The 23,670-nt window shown below is 41.5% G+C and overlaps 1 protein-coding gene across 1 annotated transcript in view; it reads right to left on the reverse strand.

Moving 5' to 3' along the window:
• The window catches only part of fndc3ba (fibronectin type III domain containing 3Ba), a 145,476-nt gene that overhangs the window by 79,117 nt on the left and 42,689 nt on the right, over window positions 1-23,670 (reverse strand). The window contains exon 3 of the mRNA XM_084742012.1: window positions 21,067-21,142. Within this exon, the coding sequence (XP_084598138.1) occupies window positions 21,067-21,142 (76 nt within the window). The remainder of the gene's footprint in view (window positions 1-21,066; window positions 21,143-23,670) is intronic.

Below are 23,670 nucleotides of genomic sequence, written 5' to 3' on the forward strand. Positions count from 1 at the left end.
TCTGTGCCAGTTTATTCTGACACAACCTACATTCAAACTTATTTGCATTTTCTAAATCAAAACACTGACAAACCACGCTGTTTACGAGCTGTCCCACTTTGGTGATTACATCTGGGCCAACGGGGTGCAACATTCACGCTTGGCGAGATGAGCTACAGCTACGGCTTAGAGGCAACAGTTAACTGGCATGGTACATGAACAACATATAGATAAATAGTTAAACAGACTTGTATTTCTGGTGCGGTATTTAATCGTAATCATCCCTAATGCATCTGGCAGTGTGTTCTTTATACTGTGGAATTTTTTCTAAAACTAGATTAAAAAATAGAAATATATCACATCGGAATATTTTGCAGTATATTGGATAATAACCCCTGTATCATGAGACATGTGGTATTTCCAGAAACTTGCCCACAGCCAGCAGCCCTATCTAACGTACACACTTGTACACACATACACAATATTTGAGTCTCACCTCAAAAAGTTTAACTTTTGTCGCTAAAGATTTACACAAGATGTATACACACGTGTTCATGGTAAACATCCTGTTCTACACCTGACCACATAAACACACACACACACTCAAACAAGCAGTCTCATATCAACTCTTCTAAACTGACTCATTTAAAAAAAAAAAAAAAGATAAACACAGACTTGTGATTTTGCCCTGCTGTCAGTACATACATCTACATACATACACAGAAAGAGGACATGATGCAACATTTCATCAGATGTTTCCCGTGATACAGCTGTCAGAGACAGCTGCGACCAGGCCCCCAAAGCACAATACACACACGCTCAAACACACACAGAGTCAGGATCTCAAAAGCGCACATTACTTAGATTCTTAATAATAACTCACACACACCGCATAAACACACCAGTCCTGACAGAGAGTGCGATTACTGAACACAGACTGTGTGTGTACACGTTTGTGTTCTGTCCATCAAACTGAGGCAGCCTCTGGAAAGAAGTGAAACACTTTCCCTCTTTCCCTTCATCTCAGCTCTGCACATGTGGTCACCACATTGAAAGGAAATGCAGACCCTCTTGGGAAAAGTATGTGTGTATGTGTGCGCGTGTGCGTGAGTGTGTGGTGTTGGTATCAGACCAAAGGAGCCTGTTTGTGAGCTGACCTACATACAAAACAACTAGACTCAGATGGATTTCCCGAAAACACACAGAAAAAAAAAAAAAAAAAACAGCGTAAAGACCGACATTATAAAAAACATGTTCACTTTATCTTTAAAGTGCAACACACACACCGAGGCAAACACAATCTTTGCACACCCCATCGGAGCCCCATGGAGGCAGCTGTCCGATCAAGATGGGTATTTGTATTCCTGTGTGTGTGTGTGTGTGTGTGTGTGTGTGTGTGTGTGTGTGTGTGTGTGTGAGTGTGAGTGTGAGTGTGTCTGGGTCAGTTGTGACGTGGCGTTGCCTGGAAGTTATGTAAGCATCAGCGGGGTAATGTTATCTGTCCTCGGAGCTCCAAGAGCAAGACACTCCCACGACAGCTTCCTCTGCTGCCTGGCCAACACACACACACACACATACACAGATACACACACACACACACACACACACACACACACACACACACACACACACAGATACACACAACCCCACACACAGACTGTAGAGCATGGCCTATTGTCATATCTAAGATATAAATATGAAACAATTCCCAATGGATCTTTTAGTCGACTGATATAGCTACTAGAAGCTCTGGGAGAGAAAAGGAGACAGAGACAGAAACAGAATGTGAAGCATGATGGGAAGTGTAGTGAAAGAGAGGGGGATAAAAAACCGGGAGATAGACCGGGGGAGAGACAGATCCCGCTGTTGCAGGAAATGTGGGAGACAACTTTAAAATAGCACAGCGTACTGTAAATACACATCCCAGACGAAGACGAAGCATGTGATGCTACATGCACGCTGAAACACACATACGCACACAGAAAAACACACACTAGAGGGGCCTTCGGTCCACCTCCGGTGAGTCAAAAGTCCGGCGGACATCTTTGCCGTGGGCAGGGTGAGGCTCAGTGATGGAGGAGGAAGTCAGGACTTCCTGCGCTGCCCTGCCCTCAGTAACGACACCAACACTCTGCAGCCTGACACGGAAAACTAGCACATGCATGCACACATGTAGGGTAGACTGGGGACAGCTGCAACAAGGGATGGCTGCAACAAGTCTTGTTCCCACAATCTGAGTATCATCACTAGCATGTTTCAAACTGCGTATGCTCAGTTAAACCTCATCCCACACCAGGAAGACAGAAGACATATTCAACTGCTGCATTTATTGATTTAAAAAAAAAATTAGTTGGAAGTTTTAAAGAAATTATTTTCATTAGCTGTGTTTTTGTCACAGTATCCTCACCTTTTGCATAAATTAATCAAAACTGGCTTTATGTTTGAGTCATTGTTTTGCTGACTGCTAAGTGACACGGTTAGCAAAGCAGCTAGCTCCCAGCCCAGATTTTAGCTAGCACATGATGTTTTGTCACGTCTCATTGGGTGGGGAGATGGTTATTGCTAAGCAACTATATCAAAACACCACACAACAGTACTTTGCAACTTACAAAAGTCATCGTGGGGTATATGAAGTTGAGTATGAGTATAGGTCACACGTTGGAGTGTAGGGCTGAATGACTAAACTATCTATCTAAAATATCTAATTCCTATCATCATAACTGATACTGCAATTGCAATAATTTAAAATAATTCTCATTTTCATTGACAAACATATTAAAATGATTACGACCAGATTTTTTGTGGGATCTTCGACACCAAACAAAGATCTTTTTTCTTTGTAGGCCAGGACACATCTGCAGCATGAATATTACTAAATATTATTGTAAAACAATGCAGATTCTGAGAAAATTATACATAATGAGACAAAAAGCAAATAAAATTTAATGTATTTTAAACATGTTGCAACCATCCTCAGGGTTGGGGTCAGTTGCAACATCTGACTTCTTCCATTCAAATAAATTTCGTGAACGATATAATCATCTTTAAATGGTGTGGGTAATGAGCAGGCAGATGTAAGTTTAATACATAAAGATTCGGTTGGTGCAGTCTAAATTGTCTCTGTGCAACTGAGAGAATTGCAAACAGTGTTGCAACTGTCCCCAGTCCACACAGACGTGCACAAATGCGCACGCAGCTGACATGCTGGATCTGCATTTAACACACGTGTATAAAGAAACACACACCCACGCTTGTGATCCCGGCTGTGTGTGCTGTGCGACAGGCTGTAATTTGAGCGGGCTGCAGATCTGCTGTGGAATGTAAATCATAAGCTGGAAAAGTTGCTACGTTTGAACACCGAGCCTTACTGTACGTACATAATGCATGTATGTAGGTATGTGTGAGCACATTCCTCAGGACGAGCGAGCCCCTCGACTTTTAGCCTCCGAGCTCAAAGTTGCATAATGGTGTCATGAGAGAACAAAGTAGGAGCGTTCTCAGCTATGCCAGCTGATGAAACTATCGGTGCCATGACGACTTCATCAACATCTGACATCAGTGTATTAACGAGCTGAAGAAGAAACAATCGCTCGGAGGCTTGTAAAAACCAGTGTTGTAGTTTAGCAGCCCACTGGCTCTAGCTTAATATTTTGAATTAAGCGTGCTCTCCTCCTTACAGATTATGAGAGAAAACCTTTTGAAACAACAGCGGAGACGACTTTCCGTCCTTGCTTGGGCCAAATCGTCCCACCAAGCCTCATGTTGTATGGGTGTCTGACGGTAGAGAGGTTTCCTGCCAGGCAGAACTGCCAGACTTGTGCACTAAAGTCTTCAGTTCCATCCCTGGTCGTCTGCCCAGAGGTAGTAGCAGGAGTTGTGATCCTCGTCCCTGGCTAGTGAGAGGATTAAATTCCATTGTGCCCCTCTTTAGCCTCTCTACTATCTCTATCGAAAAAAAAAAAACGACTACAGACGTCATCAGTCCAGCTTAAATTATTTTATTTTTAAGATGGATTCCTTATCTGCTTCAGGGACGTATCAGGTCATATCTGTGAAGCCCCCATTAATGCTGAAAGCTACATGCAGGTTCTGGAGCAACATATGCTGCCATCCACACAACGTCTTTTTCCAGGGACGTCCCTGCTTTTTTCATCAAGACAATCCAAAGACTCATTCTGCACGTGTTACAACACAGTTTGGGTACTAAACTGACCTTCATCTCCTATTGAAAATGTGTGGTGCATTATGAAATGCAAAATAAGATGACAGAGACCCCGGACTGTGGCTCAAGTTGTACATGAAGCAAGAATGACAAAGAATTTAACTTTCAAAATCTCAATAATTAGTTTCATTGGTTTCATTGGTTTCCAAACGCTGACTGGGTGAAAAGGGGATGTGTCACAGCGGCAGACGTGCCCCTGTCCCAACTTTTTTGGAACGTGACATAAAACAATAAAGATTATCAATTTGAACATAAAATATCTCGTCTTTGTACTGCATTCAAATGAATATAGGTCGAAACATTTTTGTAAATCATTGCCTTCTGTTTTTATTTGTTTTTGTTGTCAGGTCTCTCCGAATGTGATCGGAATGTAATTGTTATCGTCTCTTATCAACTGTGATACAATATACAGTTTATAAATGAATTAACTAGAACTATCAATTAACCATTTATTAATGATGGTTATCATAAACTGTTAACCATTCGGTTTATGACACTTAAAGTGCCGCAAAAAAAAAATCGGAAAAACTCAACAGCAATATCTTTTTCCAGAAGTCCTGGCCCGGTTACTCGAGATAATCCACAGACCATGTTGTTTCATGTAGGAACTACTTTCTTTCTACCTTAGAAGTAGTCCCTCACAAAACACAGAACGAAACTGATCAGGTGTCGAAAGGGGAACATATATTTTGAAAATAAATCGGGTCCACGAATTGACCCCTGAGGCTTCCCACAAGTCAAAGGAGCACAGGCGGATACCTACCAGATAGAAAGAAAACCTCTGCTTAGATAAATAAGAGGATAAATTAGTGCTACACCAGATATTGCAACCCATTTTTCTAGCCAAGAGGACTACTTTCTTTCTATAGTTCCTGCATTAAACTACTCATAACAAGTGTGGCATGTAGTCCTGAAAAGTCAGACATCTCAAAGGCGGATATCTCCACAACTATTCAACTCACACCACAACTATCTAGATGGATAAACAGCACTACAGGCTAAAGGGAAAATAGGCTGAACTGTTAATGTCTTAACACTTAATGCAAGTAAAATACTAGAATAATTTTTTCTTTAAACATAACTTTCTTGGTATACCGTCAATAAAAGTGACACTTTGTCAGCTGAAGAGTTATGTCTCCAGTAACATGATTATATATCTGTGCTATCAATCATTTCAAAACAGCAGGTGTATTTTTATTATGTTGGACAGAAACACTTCATAAATCTAAATAGATGACTTGGTTTCCAAATATTTTGAGTATTTGCGTGGTGCTTGATTTATATTCCAAGTCAAAAAATGTTTCCTCTAACATGGTTTCTCCAGGTGTTCCTTACGACATTTTCAGGCATTTTTTTAAACTTTATTTACAACTTTAAGGTTATTCTATGTAACTCTATGTAACTTCTTTATCTAGGTTAGTCCCTATGAGCTAAAATGTGTTTTCCCCTTACAAGAGAAAACTGGCCAAGACAGCAGCAGGGCTTTAAGTGTTTAACACTCAATAGCCCCAGAGCTGTGAAAAACATGTGCAAGTTATTATGAATCAAACACTCATCTTTCTTTTTTTTGTTGAATTTTTCAAAATGATTTAATTCTAAATGGAGAGCTATGTTCCCAAATGAGATACACCCATTTTATTGAAGAAAGTTAACACATTAGTATCATCATTAGCGAGACACATGACACCCGGGTTGTTGAAAAATTCTTCAGCGAAGATCCCAAGTGACCGACTGTCTTTTTTTTTCCTTTTAACGACAACTTCCCCTGAATTTTGACGTCTCATTTAGGAAATAAGAAAAAAACTTATTAACTTATTTCAAAGGGGTTAAATTTCTTCGAATACAATGTTAACATCCACATCTTATCCTGCCCTGATCGCTGTGTAAACGTTCCTGGAGCTTACAAGCCTCGATCTGTTTAGTGTTCAGCATGTAGCCTGGGTGCCAGCCCATACCTCCACCCAGCCCAGATCTTTCTTCCCCCACCCAAAGGAGGGGTGCCGTCGGCCGACCTACTTCTGCTGCTGGGTCTGCTCCAGAGGAGAGCAACGTAATGTCTGGAGGGACACTGAGCCCAGCCGTGCTTTGTTCTTGAGATCTTAACACACACACACACACACACACGGACACAGATGTACGTGGTTCAAACCAAGACAAACAATTTTCAAAACCGCAGACAAATGCCTGGATTAACACCTGCGCATATGTGTATAAAGTCCTGAAGATGTCACGCTGACATGGACACACACACACAGTTGTTCAGGCACACCTGGCTTGTGGAACACACTGACATTTAAATAGTTTACACTGGCAGAAATCACGGTCACCGCAGGACAAACAGCGTGCAACAAAATGGGACACACACATGCATGCACACACTAACTCTTTTCCAGCAGTATCCCATGAGGCTATTCTTGGACTTGCAGATATAATTGTTTTGGGATCGGTTACCATGAAACACACACAATGCATGCACCGACGTACTCCACTTATCACTCTTGCCATCCGTGCACGCATGCATGCACGCACGTGGACGCGCGCAGTCTCTTGACATACATGCGCAAGCACACACGTGCACACGCAAATATACACAATCCAGACACTGATGACTCATAGTATCCATTTGCTAATCAGCTCTACATGTCTAGAAGGAGAAAGAGTGTGAGAGCAAAGAAGTGCAACAGCTGTTGGTGTGTAAACAGACCCAGAGTGTAATAATCATCCCTTCTTTCTCTCACTCCCATCCAATCCTCAAGACGCAACAAATTCACAAACCTTGACCCACTAAAGGAGCAGCAGCGCTTTTAGTCATTTTTACTCATTTTTTCCTCTCTGTGTGCACGACCCTGCTGCGTTTGTAGCCAGCTGTACCCATCCTCCCCTCGCTTTCCTCCTTCTATCTCTCCACATGTTAATGTGGGGCATTCCTCGCATATGAGTCACAGTCTGAACAGCACCGAGTTTGTGTCCGCCACAAAGAGCGAGAGAAAGTGTGTGTAGGGAGAAAGAGAGGAAGGGAGGAGAAGAAGAGGAGAGGAGAAGTCGTGTGAATGTCAGTGGAAAGAAAGGCAAAGGCAAGACTGGAAGTCCTAGATTAGCAGGGACTTTCCCCCGACTCCCCAACTCTGAATTCCACTGTTCGTGTGTGTGTGTGTGTGTGTGTGTGTGTGTGTGTGTGTGTGTGTTTATATGACTGTGCGTGCACGAGTGTGTGTGCCTGTGGGTGATCAGACAAGCAAGGAAGTGCAGATATGGTAGAAGATTGTGTGCAGAAACCAGGAGAAGTATCTGGGTCAAACTAACTTCTCTTTCAGACCAAAATCAAACTTTCTCAACCAGTTCCTCCGATCTCTCCTCGACCTCCGTGTTTGGCCCCTCCCACTGACCGACACACACTTCCCCTTATCCAATCAGACAAGAGCGAAAGAGGAAAAAAAAAAAAAGAGGGGCTTCCCTGTGAAATCCTAACACACATGATGTAAACAAGCACATGTGTACTCTATGCAGCTGTGCAGAGGGCCTTAGGAACCAAGGCACAGTTACTTTATTCTTTTTTAAGGGGATAATTTGGATTATTTGAAGGAGAGTTTTAGTAAGTATTTATTGATAGTCAGTGTATTACCTACAGTAGATGCTGGTTGGCACAGTCTGGAGAGGCAGAGAGGAGTACTAGCATGGAAGCTAAGTAATGCTCTGCTATGCACAGGGTCAGCAGCAAAATTTATTTTAGCCACCTTAAAAAATATGCATATCATCTTAAGTGTACGCTATATTCAGAATCTTTTCAATGCTTTACCTTGCCATGAGAGAGCTTTTTCTGATGGGAAACAGCCGATACATAATCCAAATATCGCTCTTTCCAAACCAACCAAACTCCATAGGGGAAACCGGTAATTTTACCACACAGAACATGTGAGTTGTCGTTCTATTGCTGCCTTGATCTGTTAGTTTGTTTGTGTTCTTGTGCGACTTCGGTGAATCTGAACTAAACTTTTAAAACACCAAAATCGCACAAACAGCACAAACAAATTAATCAAATCAGGCAGCTGTAGACCAGCAACTCCTGTGTTCTGCAAGCTAAAATTGCTGATTTCCCCTACGGAGTTTGGTTGGTTTGGACAGAGCAATATTTGGCTTATAACGGCGGTTTCCTGTCAGAAAAGGATGTCTGAGTGCAAAGCAAAGTGGTGAAAATATTCCAAACGTAGCGTACACTTAAAATGATATTGATTTTTTTAAGGTGGACTGAGTTAAATACATTTTGTTGCTGACCCTGTCTACAGCAGAGCAGCATCTTAGCTTCCATGCTGGTTCCCCTCTCTGCTTCTCCAAACTGGGGTGATGCCAACAAGCTTCTACTGCAGGTAATGCACTAAACTATCATTAAGTATCTCATACAACCCCACATTAAATAATCTGCACTATTCCTTTAAATATTACTCGTGTTTTAAGTATCCAATCACCACTTCCAGCCTCATAAGACCCCTGTGATTAATAAAGATTCGTCCAATCTAACTGAAACTAATCTGAAAAGCAGCATGAGCAACATGTGGAGAGGATTCAACATTTTTAAAGGGCCCATGAGTGTTATGATGAAGTTTAATTTCATCTTGAAAAAAAAAAAGCATGCAATTCACCAAAACTTACAAGGGGAAAAAAAAATACTACAAGACAGAAACTCAGCAGAGAAGGAGAGACAGGGAAGCAAGGGAGGAAGTGAAGGAGGTCGGAAAGAGAGGGGAAAGGAGGAGGAGGAGGAGGGAATGAGGGCGGAGGAAGGGAGAAGTGCTCCAGCTGTACCCTGAGCTTCAAGGGAGCCAAGAATTTCATCCCTGGAAAAGCTCTCTTTTCTTTCTCTCTCTGGAAAATTCTGCGAGCTCTCTCCTCTTCACAGCTGCTGTTCACACACACATCCACTTTCACACAGTCTTACATACGAAGACAGACGGACGCTGTATTCTGCAGCGAGTTTTTTGCCCCGCTACCCGCCCACCCCCGCCGAGAAAACCCCTCCCAACCCCCGTGTTGCCCTAAGTGGGCCAGTCCCAGCAGCAAAATACAGCCTTCCCTGGAGCTGGCAGACCAGACCAAGTCAGCAGCGCAGGGGTGGCTGGGGTCATCGCATAGAGGAAGTGGCCTCGCCCGGAATGCATGGCAGCAGACACGACCAGACATGTAGCGTCTGATTCTCCCACTCTCACTCCATTCCTCCTCTTTTTTTGTTCAGTCTCTCCCCGTTTTTTATTAACCTTCCTTCACTCTATCGTTTTATTTCCACTCCGTTTCTTCCTCCCTCCCTTCCTCCTTCTGCCTCCTCGTGCCCTACTGTGTGAGGGCATTGAGTTTATAAGTGAGCACAGGGCAGGGCATACAACAACAATCAACTCTCTCTCTGCCTCATGCACACACATGCGTGCTAAAGTCAAGCTCTTAAAGGAGAAATCTGTAATATATTTACTGTAATTAATCATGAAATGAGTACTGCCATCAGAGATTAAGAAAACATGCCAAGTTGAAATACTCGCCTCTAGGGCTGCAAATAATGATTATTTCTATTGAAGATTAATCTGTCAGTTATCTTCTTGATTAATTAATTAGATGTTTGGTCCATAAAATGTCAGAAAATGACTTTTCCCAAAGCCCAAGATGACATCCTCAAATCCAACCAGGAACTATTAATATTTAAGAGGCTGAAATCAAAGAATTTTGAAAGAATCAAAATAGTTGGTGATTAATTTAATAATTCAGTTGATTAATTGTTGTAGCTGTACGCGCTTCTCTGACAGCAACAGTTCAGCCATGGTGTCCCTTGAAATTTCACATTAATTAGAGTTCAAATTAATACAGAATGTTTGCCAAACGAGCAAGTGTCCGATTACAAGACGTAAAATAATCATTAATACTCTTTTAGAAGGAGCAGATGTTTATTATGGTTAAATTGAGCAATTTGTTAATGGAGTTTGGTAGGCAGCGTGTACTCCAGAGTGTGCATTTTCAGAGCAGTGGGCTTTTGTTTTCAAGATAACCGGCTTAGCTCTGCATTGACAGACAAATGACAGTTATAAACAGCTGATCAACTTACAGTGAAGGACTCATCGTCACTTGTTATCATCAGTTTACAGTGCTGAGCTTGTTTTGTGCTCCTGCAAAGTTCCTGCAAGGAGTTAGAGTTCAGTGTCTGCCTGTCTCACTGCCTGCCAGACTCCATTAAGAAATTGGTCAATTTAACTGTTAGAAACATCTACTCCTTCTAAAAGATTATAAACAATTTTCTACAGCTCATATACAGACACTCTAATGTGAAACAAGCATGTGAAGAGTTTATCTCTGATGACATATCATGGTTAGAAATATATTGCGGATTTCTCCTTTAACTAGTCCGCGCCAAATGAACCAAACCAATCCTCTCTGTCCTTTTGTTTCTTGCAAAGTACATTTGAGTGGAAAATGCTGGAAAAAGAAAAAGACAGGTATGCCACACGCACACACAAGCGCACACACACGCAGAAACTGTGCCCAGAGGGACCGCATTCCATTACACACCACCTGGAGTGAGAGTCCGTTCCCATGGTGACCAGTTTCCCAAATCCAAATGGGACATAACACAAAATTAAGACACACACACACTCGCACTAAACACACCTCCAGAATTGGTTTTACAGTTGGCCCGAGGGCATAAAAACTTGTAGGAAAATCCTCTGGCTGGCTGTCAGTACATTACATTCAGATGCATGCATGCACCCAAACACACACACACACACACACACACACACACACATAGGATTTCTCTATTATATGATCCACCTCCACCCAACCCATTACCTATTTTTCCAGAAAAGCGTATTCCATAAATACAGACTCAGCAGTCGTCAACTTCTTCAGACGATTTTAAACAGAGAGGAGAGAAAATAAAACCCACAGCGGTGTTCGCTCTTCAAAACACAAGACGGAGACTTCAATGTCTGAGCACGCTATGGCAAAAACCTTTGGTTTGGTTTCCTGTTCTGACAGACAGACAACATGAGGGCACTGGGAGATTTAAATGTGATGGTTGGCGTGTTAGAGGCAGGTACTGGGAATGAGGATTACGACAGTATATTGTCCAGTGAAGAGCATGTATCTCCAAATATGGTTAAATTGGCTATGTATTGCTTTACGGGTTGGTCCCAATATCCCATGCAATTTCTCATGCCAGATTTGGATAAAGTTTTTTTTTATATTCAAAGTTTTTAATTCATTTAGAACAACTCAGGCAACCAGGCAGCTTTACCACAATATAATAGATATAATATTAAATAAATAATATTTTTGGAGAAACTCACAAAAGCTGAAATTCTGAATAAGTTACATTTTATGCAGCTTATTCATAGGTTGGAGTCCGCGTGTCCCAGAGGAAGCTGTGGCTCTTCAGAGGGTTAATGTTTTCACACAGAGCTGATTACATCGCCTCAAGTAAGTGAATTTCTCACATTTGCATCAACCCAAATTTTATAAAAATCGGTTCAGAATTAAGCAAGTTACAGGACTTTTTTTTTTAGTCTGTATCCCTCATTTGTTTGTCTTGTACTTCTCAAATATGGCAGCCACACAGATGCATAGCAGAGATGACAGCAAAACTAACAAAATGGGAATTCATTCATCTTGTGTCGTGCATAACTTTAGTGGATTACAATAAATCAGGTGTGGAATTAATCGGCAGATGCTCCTGTTTAAGATGAAACAAAACTTTTCTATGGTTGTGAGTTTTTGAGCCACTATGGCCTGCAACAGACCAGATAAATTTTGTTTTTAACCTAGCAGTTGTTGATGACTTGCAGCCCCCACCGGCCACTTAAGGGAGTGAAGAGTCAGCAGTCTGTATGAAACAGAGCAGTCAATAAAATAGGTTTTTCAATTTCTGAAAACCTTTTCAAGTTTTTTTTTTTCTGAAAACCTTCTCAAGGTTTCCTTGAGCATACAGCCATAGATGTGCACAAAAACATGCCCACTCCTGAAAGTTCTAGTAGATTCTAAAATTAGGTGTTGACAGTCGCTCCAGCTTTAATCGTCATGCAGACACGACCTATTCCATGATAATAAAATGGAAAAATCCATCGGGTATAAACTGAAAAATGCATCGTCACAAAGCTGAAAACAGGCCACTGTTTCTCAGTTTCTCATGAAAAGCTGTTTTGGACATGACAGCATCGAGATAATCCAATTTGAATATAACATTAGCCATATAAAGGTGAACTTAATCATGCCTGGAAAGGCCACTTAGTCATAAACACTGGCCATTTAAAGCACTGCATAAATATGCAACACACATTAAATCGGTTACGGGATTCATTACGCCTGCGGCTAAAAGTAAGTGCCATAACAATAACAATACACTTATTCATTTGTCTCGTCACACCCTTTCACACACACTCACAAAGATACACAAACAGAATGACACATTCAGAACACAAGGACACACATTGTGCACGCACTTTTGGGGATGAAGGATTTAATACTTCCTTTTAATTTTAAAAAATAAGAGATCATAAAGCTAAACCCAAAAATATGTTCATTTCAGTGCTGTAAATCCTTTCAGCTGACACTTTCACAGTAATGTTCATTCCTGCTTTGTTTGATTATCAGTAGTGCTGCAACAATTATTTAATTAAACCAACCAATAAATTAATTGGCAACTATTTATGAGTCTCTTTTTTTAAAGGGAAAATCTCCAGATTATCTGATTTAAGCTTCTCAACTGTTAATATTTTCTGGTTTCTTTACGCTGCTATGACAGTAAACTGAATATCTTTGTGCTGTGAAAGAGTGATCAATGTTTTTCACAATTTCCTGACTTTTATAGACCAAACAACTAATTGATTAATGAAGAAAATGGTTGACAGATTAATAAATAATGAAAATAATTGTTAGTTGCAGCCCTAAATGTCACTCTGGCCCATTGAAATGGGTTTAAAAAGTTCCCAAAACAGCCACACAGCAGGACCAGTACCGTCTAAAACTGAACCCCAAATTAGACCCTTCTGAGAAAAGTGTATTTGTGTCTTCTCCCCCCAGCTTGTTTAGAGCCATCTGGCTCGGTGTAAACACAGGCCGCGAGACTTTCCGCCATATTTCTCTCAACCAGCTATTTCCATTTACATCAAAGGGCTCCGAGTGCAGTGGTGCACACTCTGGCGAGAGGGCTATAGACAAAGAGAAGCTCGGCGTGCTCGCATGGCGAACATCAGCATCATTCAGGCGACTGAGACGAGCGCCGAGGCAGGGAGAACCTGAGACAAACGAGAAGTAAAAAGGGACTGACGGGAGAGATGGACAGAAATTCTTCAGAGGGAAGAAAGACATCCTTCATCACCTCTTTATTTCCCTCACTCTTTTAGTTCTTCTCTGAAAAGAAACGAGGAAGGAAGATCGCAATGAGGTGGCAATCATCTGAACTGACGTCAGTTACTGATCAGACACTGAATGTGCATGATTTGCATCTGCATTCATCAATTTGTTTTCACTTATAAATCCATTATTTAATAATCCCATATTATGATGATGTCTCGTGTGTGCAAAGATTTCAGTTGCCATTATGCAGAAAAAGACACTAGATCGCACTGAAACTAAAGTCACCTCTGGCTGATAAACTGAGGTTCTACCCAGAACAACTGCTTTTGAAGAACCCTTTACTGAAGAGAGAGTTCGTCAGGGGTTCTTTGTAAGACTACAGGTTCCCTTTTCATCTTAAGAACCCTTTATGGAAGAATGGTTGAAGAACTGTGATACAATCAAGTTCTGTAAAGACTTTTTTTCAGTCCACACATGTCCAACTTTAGCTATTTGGTGAATAAGCAAACAAAACAATCTAAAATAAAAGGGATAATATTCAATCTGAGCTGATGTTTATCTACCCACATCAGTAATTTGACAAAACTGCAGTGTTGTGGTGATGTTCTTTCAATGCAGCCTCCAATTATGACACATTTTCATCGGGGAGTATCCGTCAGATAGAAAAGACTTCTGCATCTCGCGTCTCCTCCGTCTGAGACAACTCTGAGCAGGAGTAAGGTAAGTGGAACGTCCTTAATGACAGAGGCTCTGATCGATCTCAGGAGCGTGGAGATACGAAATAACAGAATTAGGATGCGCCCACAGAGAGAGCAACAATGAGGGAGACACAAAGGAGGGGAGCAAACAAACAACACACACACGCACATCTGCTGCTAAAACACAAAACAGACCTGGACATGATTCACACTCTGCTGTGTCCAGATGACACACATGCAAAGAAACATGTGCACACAGCTGGTGCACAGACCACAACACCGAGGTCAGTCACACTGGCAGTGTCCACCACGAAACAGACTGGGATAACTGGACTGCAGCAGAGCGCAGGACTACATTTCCCATTATGCCACTGCAGTAATGCAGCAGAGAGAATGAGCTTTATTGTGCATGCATGCTGCATTCATGGCATGTGCAGGAATACAGAAGTTCAACCACCGCTAGTGCGATGAATTTAGTTTAATACCCTGCATTTTCTGTTCTAATACGGTCAATTAAGAAGAAAATAAGAAAATAGCCTGTCGGAACTATTTTGTTTTCATTTTAACTAGATAAGACAATTGATCATTATTACTCATTTTGTAACCATTTCATTTTCTTTTTTTTCCAATTGAAAACTGAGGATAAAACTCTCTTTCTCAGGTGAATGCTCTAATTAAATTTTAAGGAAAAGGGAAAACATACAGGCTGATTGTAGCAAAGTCTCACATATCTACAGGTACACTCACACAAAACAGGTGCTGCAACAATAATTTTAACTATTTTGATAATAGATTGTTTGTTTTGAGTCTTTTTTCTTTTTAAGAAAATCCAAATTTCAGCTTCTTAAATGTGAATATTTCCCTGTTTCTTTACTCCTCTGTGACAACAAACTGAATATCTTTGTGTTGTGGACAAAACATCTGAGGATGAAATCTTGGGCTTCAGAAAATACTGATCAACATTTTTCACCACTTTCTGACATTTTATAGACCAAACAACAAATTGGTTGATGGAGAAAATAATCAACAGATTCATTCAATAATGAAATTAATCGTTTGTTGCAGCCCTAAAAAAAAAAAAACAACTTAAGCTCCGGATCTGAGGTCAGTGTGTTTGGGCAGGAATATGCCCTGAACATGCGTCTCTCCCGGTGCAGGAGAAAACTGGAACACTTAGAGGAAACTCCAGGTAAACAAGAGGAAAATGCGCTAACTCTACATAAAAGTAGTTTCAAGGGTTTCAGGTTAAACCGATGCATTCCTGCGGAGTGGAAACAGTTTTCCTACTCGGCTCCTATTCCACAAACATGTCATGAGACAGCGGTAATGTCAAAGAAAAGTGGACATTTTTCCTCTTATCCTAGGTGCTTCATTAGCCTCTTATATTGGAAACGTTCCACTCTAGTGGATACAAACTTTGTTGTGCAAACGAGATGTGTTTATCATAAAGACACACAGTAGCTGGTTACCTGCTGACCTGTTCCACATGCAAAATAAATATTTTTAGTGACAAAATGATCAGTTTCAAGTAAGGCTGGGTATCTTGTTTTGCAAGCGTTCTTCACATTAATGCTTGCTACTGCAGCAACTACAACCCAGTCAATTTGACGGACTTAGCAGTTCAATACCTGATGCCTTGGCCTACAAATCTGGTTTTTCAGATGTAATAAATCTTTTTTTTTTTTGCATAGACACCAACAAATGTTAAATTAGCAAGATTTTAATAGTTTTATTCAGTGAAAATGAAAATTGAGACGCAAAAATGATCCATCAAGAACCATATCGCAATATCTGTCAGAACAGCCCTTGTAAAATGAAACCCATCAACTGTTGACTTGCTCTACAGGAGACCTGTGACTCATGATGTCACATCCTCCCTGGCAGGACACAGCTTCCTGCTCCTCACCCCCTGGCCTCATCATCCATCCCTCATAAAAGTCCCAACAAAGAGCAAACAACACAGTAAACCAACACAGCCTTGTAAAACACACATAGACACACACATGCACACACACACACACACACACGTTAACACACTCGCATTCCATAGCAGGGTGCTCTAACACACCCTCTAGAGTCTTGTCCTTTGATGTGAGTGTGGGAAAGCTCAGGGGAATGGTCTTAGTGGGGGAGGGGGAGAGGGAAAGGGAGAGGAGGGGGGAGGGTGCTTACATGAGAGCAACACGGTGAGATAGTGAGAGATAGACTGGGGGGAGCAGTGGGTGGGTGGGGGTCAGTCGAAGCTGACCCACGGAGCAGCGAGGGGTCAGTCTCTTTAAACAGGGGATGGAAACATGCAGCCTCACACACGGCGCATGCTAATTAACAGACTGATACTGGAAAAGATTTCGGATTCAGATACACTGATTCGCTGCTGCAAAAGCGGCACAAACAAAGTCGCAGACGCAAAATAACAAAGTGACAGACTCAGGAAAAAAGCAGCAAATAAGAGAGAGCAGATGAAGCCGACAGAACTACGGAGCAGACGTGAATTATTTGAATGCGTATTGTGCCGCTCTAACAGGATTTTAATGTGCCCTGAGGTTATGGAATTTGTTGAGCATACTAAAACACTGTCAACTTTCAGTCCAAACAAAAGAGCACAGAGCGAGTAGCGTGCGGCTAATGAGCAACACTTAACTTCAATATAGCAAATGCAGTATTTGCTGCTCCAGGTTTGCTTTAAAGGGACAGTTCTGGTTTTTTGAAGTGGGGTTGTATGAGGTACTTACCGATGCTCAGTGTGTTACCGACAGTAGATGCTGCTTACTGGTGATCGGACGATGTTTGACATCCTCCTGGACTTACAAACTACGTCTTCAAATGCTCTATAGTGCTCCATAGCGGAAATCAGCAATTTTACCTTGTAGAACGTAAGTGTTGCCGCCTTGATCAGTGAGTTTGTTTGTGTTATTGTGTGACTCTGGGATTTTAAAAGTTTAACACAGATTCACCAAAGTCACACAATAACACAAACAAACTCACTCATCAAGGCAGCAGTGGACCAGCAGCTCATGTGTTCTGCAAGGTAAAAGTACTGATTTAGACAATGGAGTTTGGTTGATTTGGAGAGAGCAATATCTGATTTATGTAGTGGTTGTTTCCCATTGAAGTGGTGGTAAAAATATTCTAAATTTCAATTGTTCCAGGTGGCTAAAATACATTTTGCTGCTGACCCCATCCACAGCGGTAAACTTCTTAGCTCCTTATACCACTCCTCCCGCTGCTTCTCCAAACTGGGGATGTGTTGAGCACCATCTAGTACAGGTAATACACTGTCTATCGATAAAGACCTCACACAACCCCACTGCAAATAATCCAAACTATCCCTTTAAAGTAGAGACAAATGAAGAGGAGTGGAAAAGAAGGAAAGAGGTGGGAGGAAAAGTAGTCAAGAGGAGTAAAAGAGGGAGGGAGGGAGACGAGAAGGAGGGCTGAAGGTTCGTATGAAAGAATCTCTTTTGGCTGCTGTGTCGACGTCTCCAGGCTGGTTCTGCCTTGGCAGAGCATCTGTATGTGTGTGTGTGTGTGTGTGTGTGTGTGTGTGTGTGTGTGTGCATGTTTGCATGCATGCACCGCAGTGCAGCAGCTAAACAGAGGTTACTTTATATAAAAGCTGGTTCCTGGTTGTGCCCTGAGGTCTCTGTAATCTCGCTCTCTGTCACACACACTTGCACATAAGCACGCCGAAGCGCAAACACACACACACAAATACACATGCACGCAAAACCCGGAGCTCTGAGGTCTCAGTAATCACACCAAGTCTCTTGTCTAAAGAGCGACTCAGCTCGAAACACACTGCCACACTCCACCTCTCATTAAACTCAGTGACCTCGTCTGCAGAAAGACAGAGTGCAAGAGTGTGTGTGTGTGTGTGTGTGTGTGTGTGTGTGTGTGTGTGGCCCTTCACATTAATAATACGTGCATTCAAACATGACCCCGAGCCCTAAGCCACCCGCCCAATTAACTGTCGTCAACTGTTGTAAAAAGCACCAAAAAAAGCACGCACAGATCCACGCTGTGCCTGCGATGCTAAATTTTGCATGCAAGTGCACAAATGTAGCCGCACAAATAACCAGACAACCGCTAGACCCCAACTACGTCAATACTATGAGTGTCTGGTGTCCTGTTCATGTATTCACTGACTGTATGCAGCAAACCATTCTTTCATGCATCTTTTATTCATCTTTCCACGAGTCAGTGATCCATATCTATACACGTCTTTGTCAGCTGTATCTGCGCAGATCGGAGACAGAGCATCATAGGTTGGACGGATGCAATCTGGCATTATCTGTGCCTCTAAGGTCTGCCTGGGTCGATCCCTCTGATTTCAGGGAAAAATTGAATTACACGGCGGGCAGAGAAAAGGAGGCGGGCTGTAATTAGTTACAACATAGAGTATGGGGTGGCGGTGGTGGGGTTTTTCAGTCAGTGCCTGAGCCAAATCTGCTCTCGCTCAAAGAAAACCTTCACACACAGAGGGCAAAGAAAAGACTGGGAGACGCGGCGAGAGACGGACGAAAACAAAGGCGTCCTTTCACAGTTTCGGAGCAACAGCTTACTCTGCTGACATCATCAAAGTGAGACGCGAGTTTGGGGGAATTCCCGTGTCACTGCCACCTCCTTCCGTCTTTAAGAGCCCCTAAGTGGCTTACATTTCCAGTCTTTTCATGTACTGATATCAGATGCAGCCGGAGAGTGAGACCACGGCGGCCCACTCCGTCACTGACGGCGCTTTCGACGGGCGTTTTTTAATTTGAAGATAACACGCTCAGATGCAAGCATTTCCCCACTCACTTCCTTTTCCTCACCCTCACTGCTGCATTATTGACTGCACTCCTAAAAGACCACAGTTAAGGAGTGATCTGAAGGTTTTTGTGTGTTTTACACCAGAGTTAAGCACAAACTCTTATTTGAAGTTTCGATGTATACTACATTTTGAACATTTTCACTGCTATACCTACTCACCAGACAGCCTTTTCAACAGGAAACTACCATTATGTAAACTGAATATTGCTCTCTCCAAACCAACCAGACTCCATAGGCAAAAACAGTCATTTTACCTTGAAGAACACAGGAGTTGTTCATCTATCTCTACTTCAATGTGTTCGCTTGTTTGTGTTATTGTGTGACTTTGCTAAACTTTTAAAACACCAAAGTCACACAATAACAGAAACAAACTAACAGATCAAGTCAGTGGTAGACCGGCAGCTCCTGTGTTCTGCGAGGTAAAATTACCGATTTCGCCGATGGAGTTTGGTTTGTTTGGAGAGAACAATATTTGGCTATTAATGCAGCAGCTTCCCATCGAAAAGGGCTGTCTGACAGCAAGGTGAAAATATTTTAAATACCCTAAAATAAGTTCTGCTGCTGACCCTGTCCACAACAGTACATTGTTTAGCTTCCTACACCAGTTCTTCTGCTGCTTCTCCACACTGGGGGAGTAATTAACTGACTACTGACTATTATTTCAAATAACTGAAATAATAACTAATAATTGACAATTATTCGATTTATTTACTATTATTTAATAATGACCATTAGCAACTACTATTTTATTCATTTACTACTATTTAATTGTTAAATAATAACTAATAATAGACTGTCAACCAATCAATCCATCAATCAAAAAGGGAACTACATCAAAATCTCATACAACCTTGTTGTAAATGATAAATAAATCGCCTTATGTCCTTGTATTGAAGTACCTCATCCAATCCCACTATCCCTTTAACATTACTACTGATCAAGTATTATTTTGTGAAAATGTTGAAAGGCAAACATTAGTGTAGAGCCTTAAAACTTGCTTGTGATAAGCCACATTACTGCTGTATGGTAACACAGTTCAAAGAATGGATACGATGCGTTCAAGTGCTGGAAGAAAGTTGCAACATCCTATGCTTGAGAGCCACATCCTTAAACTTTGCTGAGTAATGGTGATGGATGACTTTGGAAAAATTATTCACTATTTGGAGGCAAGCCAGACAAATTTTCAATCTCTACAATAACACATGAATGCATCATTGTGCTCATTTTCAGGAATCAATGCTCTCATTTGTATCACCACACAATAAAACTAGCAGAATGTTCCTTCTGTGGGTTCCCTAGGTTGGGCTTTATTTTACAATGGAAGCTGTTCAAGTACATGGTGAATTAAAGGAGAAATCTATGATCTATTTACTGTAATAAAGCATAAAATGACCATGGTATATCATCAGAGATTAAGGAAACATGTTAATTTGAAATACTCGCTTCTCCAACAACAATATTACATTCATGATGTTTTTGAAATTTTTATTCTGGGCCGGAATAAATTATTTTCATGTTAATTAGAGTTCAAATTAATGCCAAACGTTTGCTGAATGAATGAGAGTCTGTTTATGAGTCATAAGAAATCCTTAATAATCTTTTAGAAGGAGTAGATGTTTATAACCGTTAAATTGAGCAAAATGTTAATGCAGTCTGGCAGGCAGTGAGACAGGCAGTCACTGAACTCAAACTCCAGAGTTTGTATTTTCAGAGCAGTGGGATTTTGTGTTCAGGATAACAAACTTAGCTTTACATCGACAGACAACTGACAGTTACATACAGCTGATCAACATACAGTAAACCAATAAACCATCTATGGCTCCAACATGAGATTTGGACTGCAGTGCTCATTTATGGACAACCAATTGCCACATATTGCACCTTTAAGTTCTTGTGAAATCGTTAAATTTTATTTTCAGCCCCACAAACATGGCGTCAGGATGTGCAGCCAGCATTCAATTAAAGCGGTGGGAATAAGTTGACCTGACCACACATTAACATGATGATAAAATAATATACGACGGGACTGACCCTGGATGCATTGCAGTGAGCCGTCCTCTGCCCGGATGGTAAACGTCTCCCCCGGGTTCACCTGCACCAGGATCACCTGTACAAACACACACACACACACACACACACACACACAGAAAAACACAAGCACAGTTAGAAAGCGCAGAACTGATTAACTGAGGAAAATCAGATGGCAAAAACACTTTCACATACACACGATGCCATAAACACACATCCATCCTCAACCATCGCAGAACAGGACAGACTCTGCTGGGCAGCCAATGGGCTTGCAGAGGTGACATAACACACAATAACCATCGGCTCCCGGAGTAGGGCGGACACAGAGAGTTCACACACATCTGAATGAGGTGTTAGATAAGCTAATGGTGAGACAATACTGCTGTCTCACACACCCTGACTCGAGACAAGCCTTTCTCTTTTAACCACACCGACTGGCAGAAAACCACTACACCCAGTATACACAAACACTACACATACACACAGTGATGCATATGTCATAATAAAACACACAGGCAGGTAACACACACACAAATAAAGCTAAAATATGTGACACAGTTTGGATTCTGGTTTCTGCTGAATATGCCGGAAGGGAGTATGCATGCACCTTACCGTCATATTCTCCGCATACAGATTATTGAGGGTGTACACATGGCTGTAGACATGAAACAGGTGACCCTCCATTACACACACACGTATTCACACACACATGCATCCACACACAAGCACAGCCCCGTCTACGCTCTACAGGTGTGCCGTCGTAAAATCCTCATATCCTTCGGTCCTCCTGTAGTGTCTGCATGCTCTCCCATCTCAGCGCTAACCTGCTCCTCTCCCTCAGACACACACACGCTCGCTCGCTCACTCACTCACTCACACACACACACTTCCTGCTCTGTCTGCTGCAGCGGCTGCTGTTGCCATGGGAACGCCAGCATCGTACAGGGCGACCCATGTTTCCCAAGGACTAAGAAAACCCCCGTATCAGACCATGTGGGTGGGTGCGTATATGTACAGTATGTGTTAGATATAAACTTATACAAGCCCAGATTAGTGTGTGAAATAGTCATGTGGCAGATTTGTTGTGTTTTGATGGAATGATCACTGAAGCTGTAACGATCCAATCAGGTAATGGTTTGATATCACAAAATGTTTAGAGTTCGGTTCATGTCATTTTTCAACTTACAACTCGAAAACACGTCACTAAATAAAAAAAAAAAATAATGGATTTGCACTGACAGGAGACCGCCTTAACTTATTATGTCTAATATCAAGTCAAGAATAAAAACAAACTGTGACAGTACAACATAAAAAATGGAAGATCTCAATATTTTGGTGCAAACTGCATAAAAGGCAGAAAGCAGATCTTTGTGTACACCAAACAATAAATACAACAGACGCCTACATGAGAAAATCCTTCTTCTTTTGTATAAAGAGGGAAAACCTGACTTTGCCTTGGCTGATATTCTCCAAACACTTTCTTTGGCTACAAACATTTATTTAAGCATCTTCAGAGAAACAGACTTTTTCTAGTCGAGGATCATTTTTATTTAGTCAACAGTTTGCGGCAGAAGTTGAAAGCTGTTACAGTTGACAGAGAGCCAAACTGAAAGCTGAAACATGCAAGTTCTGTCCCAGAAATAAAAACTTCCAATTCAAAATCAGTAATTTAGTGTTATGCTTTGTTTTGTTTTCATTTTGATTTAATTATTTGCAAAGTTCACAAAGGGATTGTAAATCCAGTGATGCACCAATTGTGAAATTCTGGGCTGATACTGAAAATAGCTGTTTGGCCAGTAGTGATACTAAACCTTTTTTTATGGTTCTTTATTTTGTTTTTGTTGTTATTTATTCCCCCTTTGGCCAGGGAAATAAAGAAATCTTCATTAAAACACAGCACTGTTTCCCTCTTATGTCACACCAGGCACGTGTCCAGCCTGCGTCTTCCTCTCCGAAACAGCTGCTGGGTATGCTAGCCTCAACCGAAAATAACCCATATTTACATTTAGTGAGCGCAAAATCGATGCGAAACAAAAGATAAATATCTGCCACTGCCATCTGTCAATGTCCAATCTTACTTGCGAATAGACTGATTGCAGCAACACTGGCCAATATGTCAGAGCATCCCTACATAAATGTTTAAAAAGCATAACTATCATTCCTTATTTTAACATTTCAGCTTAAGCTGCATTAAACGAACACTTTCCCAGAGGGTCAATCTGCCAAAAGTTAAACATCACCAACCTGGCAGACTGAGGCCAATCGGTTGGCTAAACACAGGAATGGACAGAATATTGAAGAGTATTTGAAAGATAAATAGATTAAAAAATTTAATTAGATGACAGTGTGGGTGTGATATCATGAGTAAAGAAATAACATTTTAAGAAAAAAGCAACTCGCTTAACTCAATTATCTGAAGATGGAGCAAAAATCATGAGAATAACAGCACACCGACTAAACGAAACAGTCAGAAAACCAAGGACGCGTGAGCCACACAACAAAACGAAGTGCAAACACTGTAGCCAACACAAGGTTCTAAATGGAACCTCCTGCTGGCTACACTGTTGCACTTCATCATGTAGCCAGAGCAAGGCTACATGTTTCCCA

Source organism: Lutjanus erythropterus, chromosome 18 (genome assembly GCF_056507025.1).
Source record: "Lutjanus erythropterus isolate fLutEry1 chromosome 18, fLutEry1.hap2, whole genome shotgun sequence".
NCBI lineage: Eukaryota > Metazoa > Chordata > Actinopteri > Lutjaniformes > Lutjanidae > Lutjanus > Lutjanus erythropterus.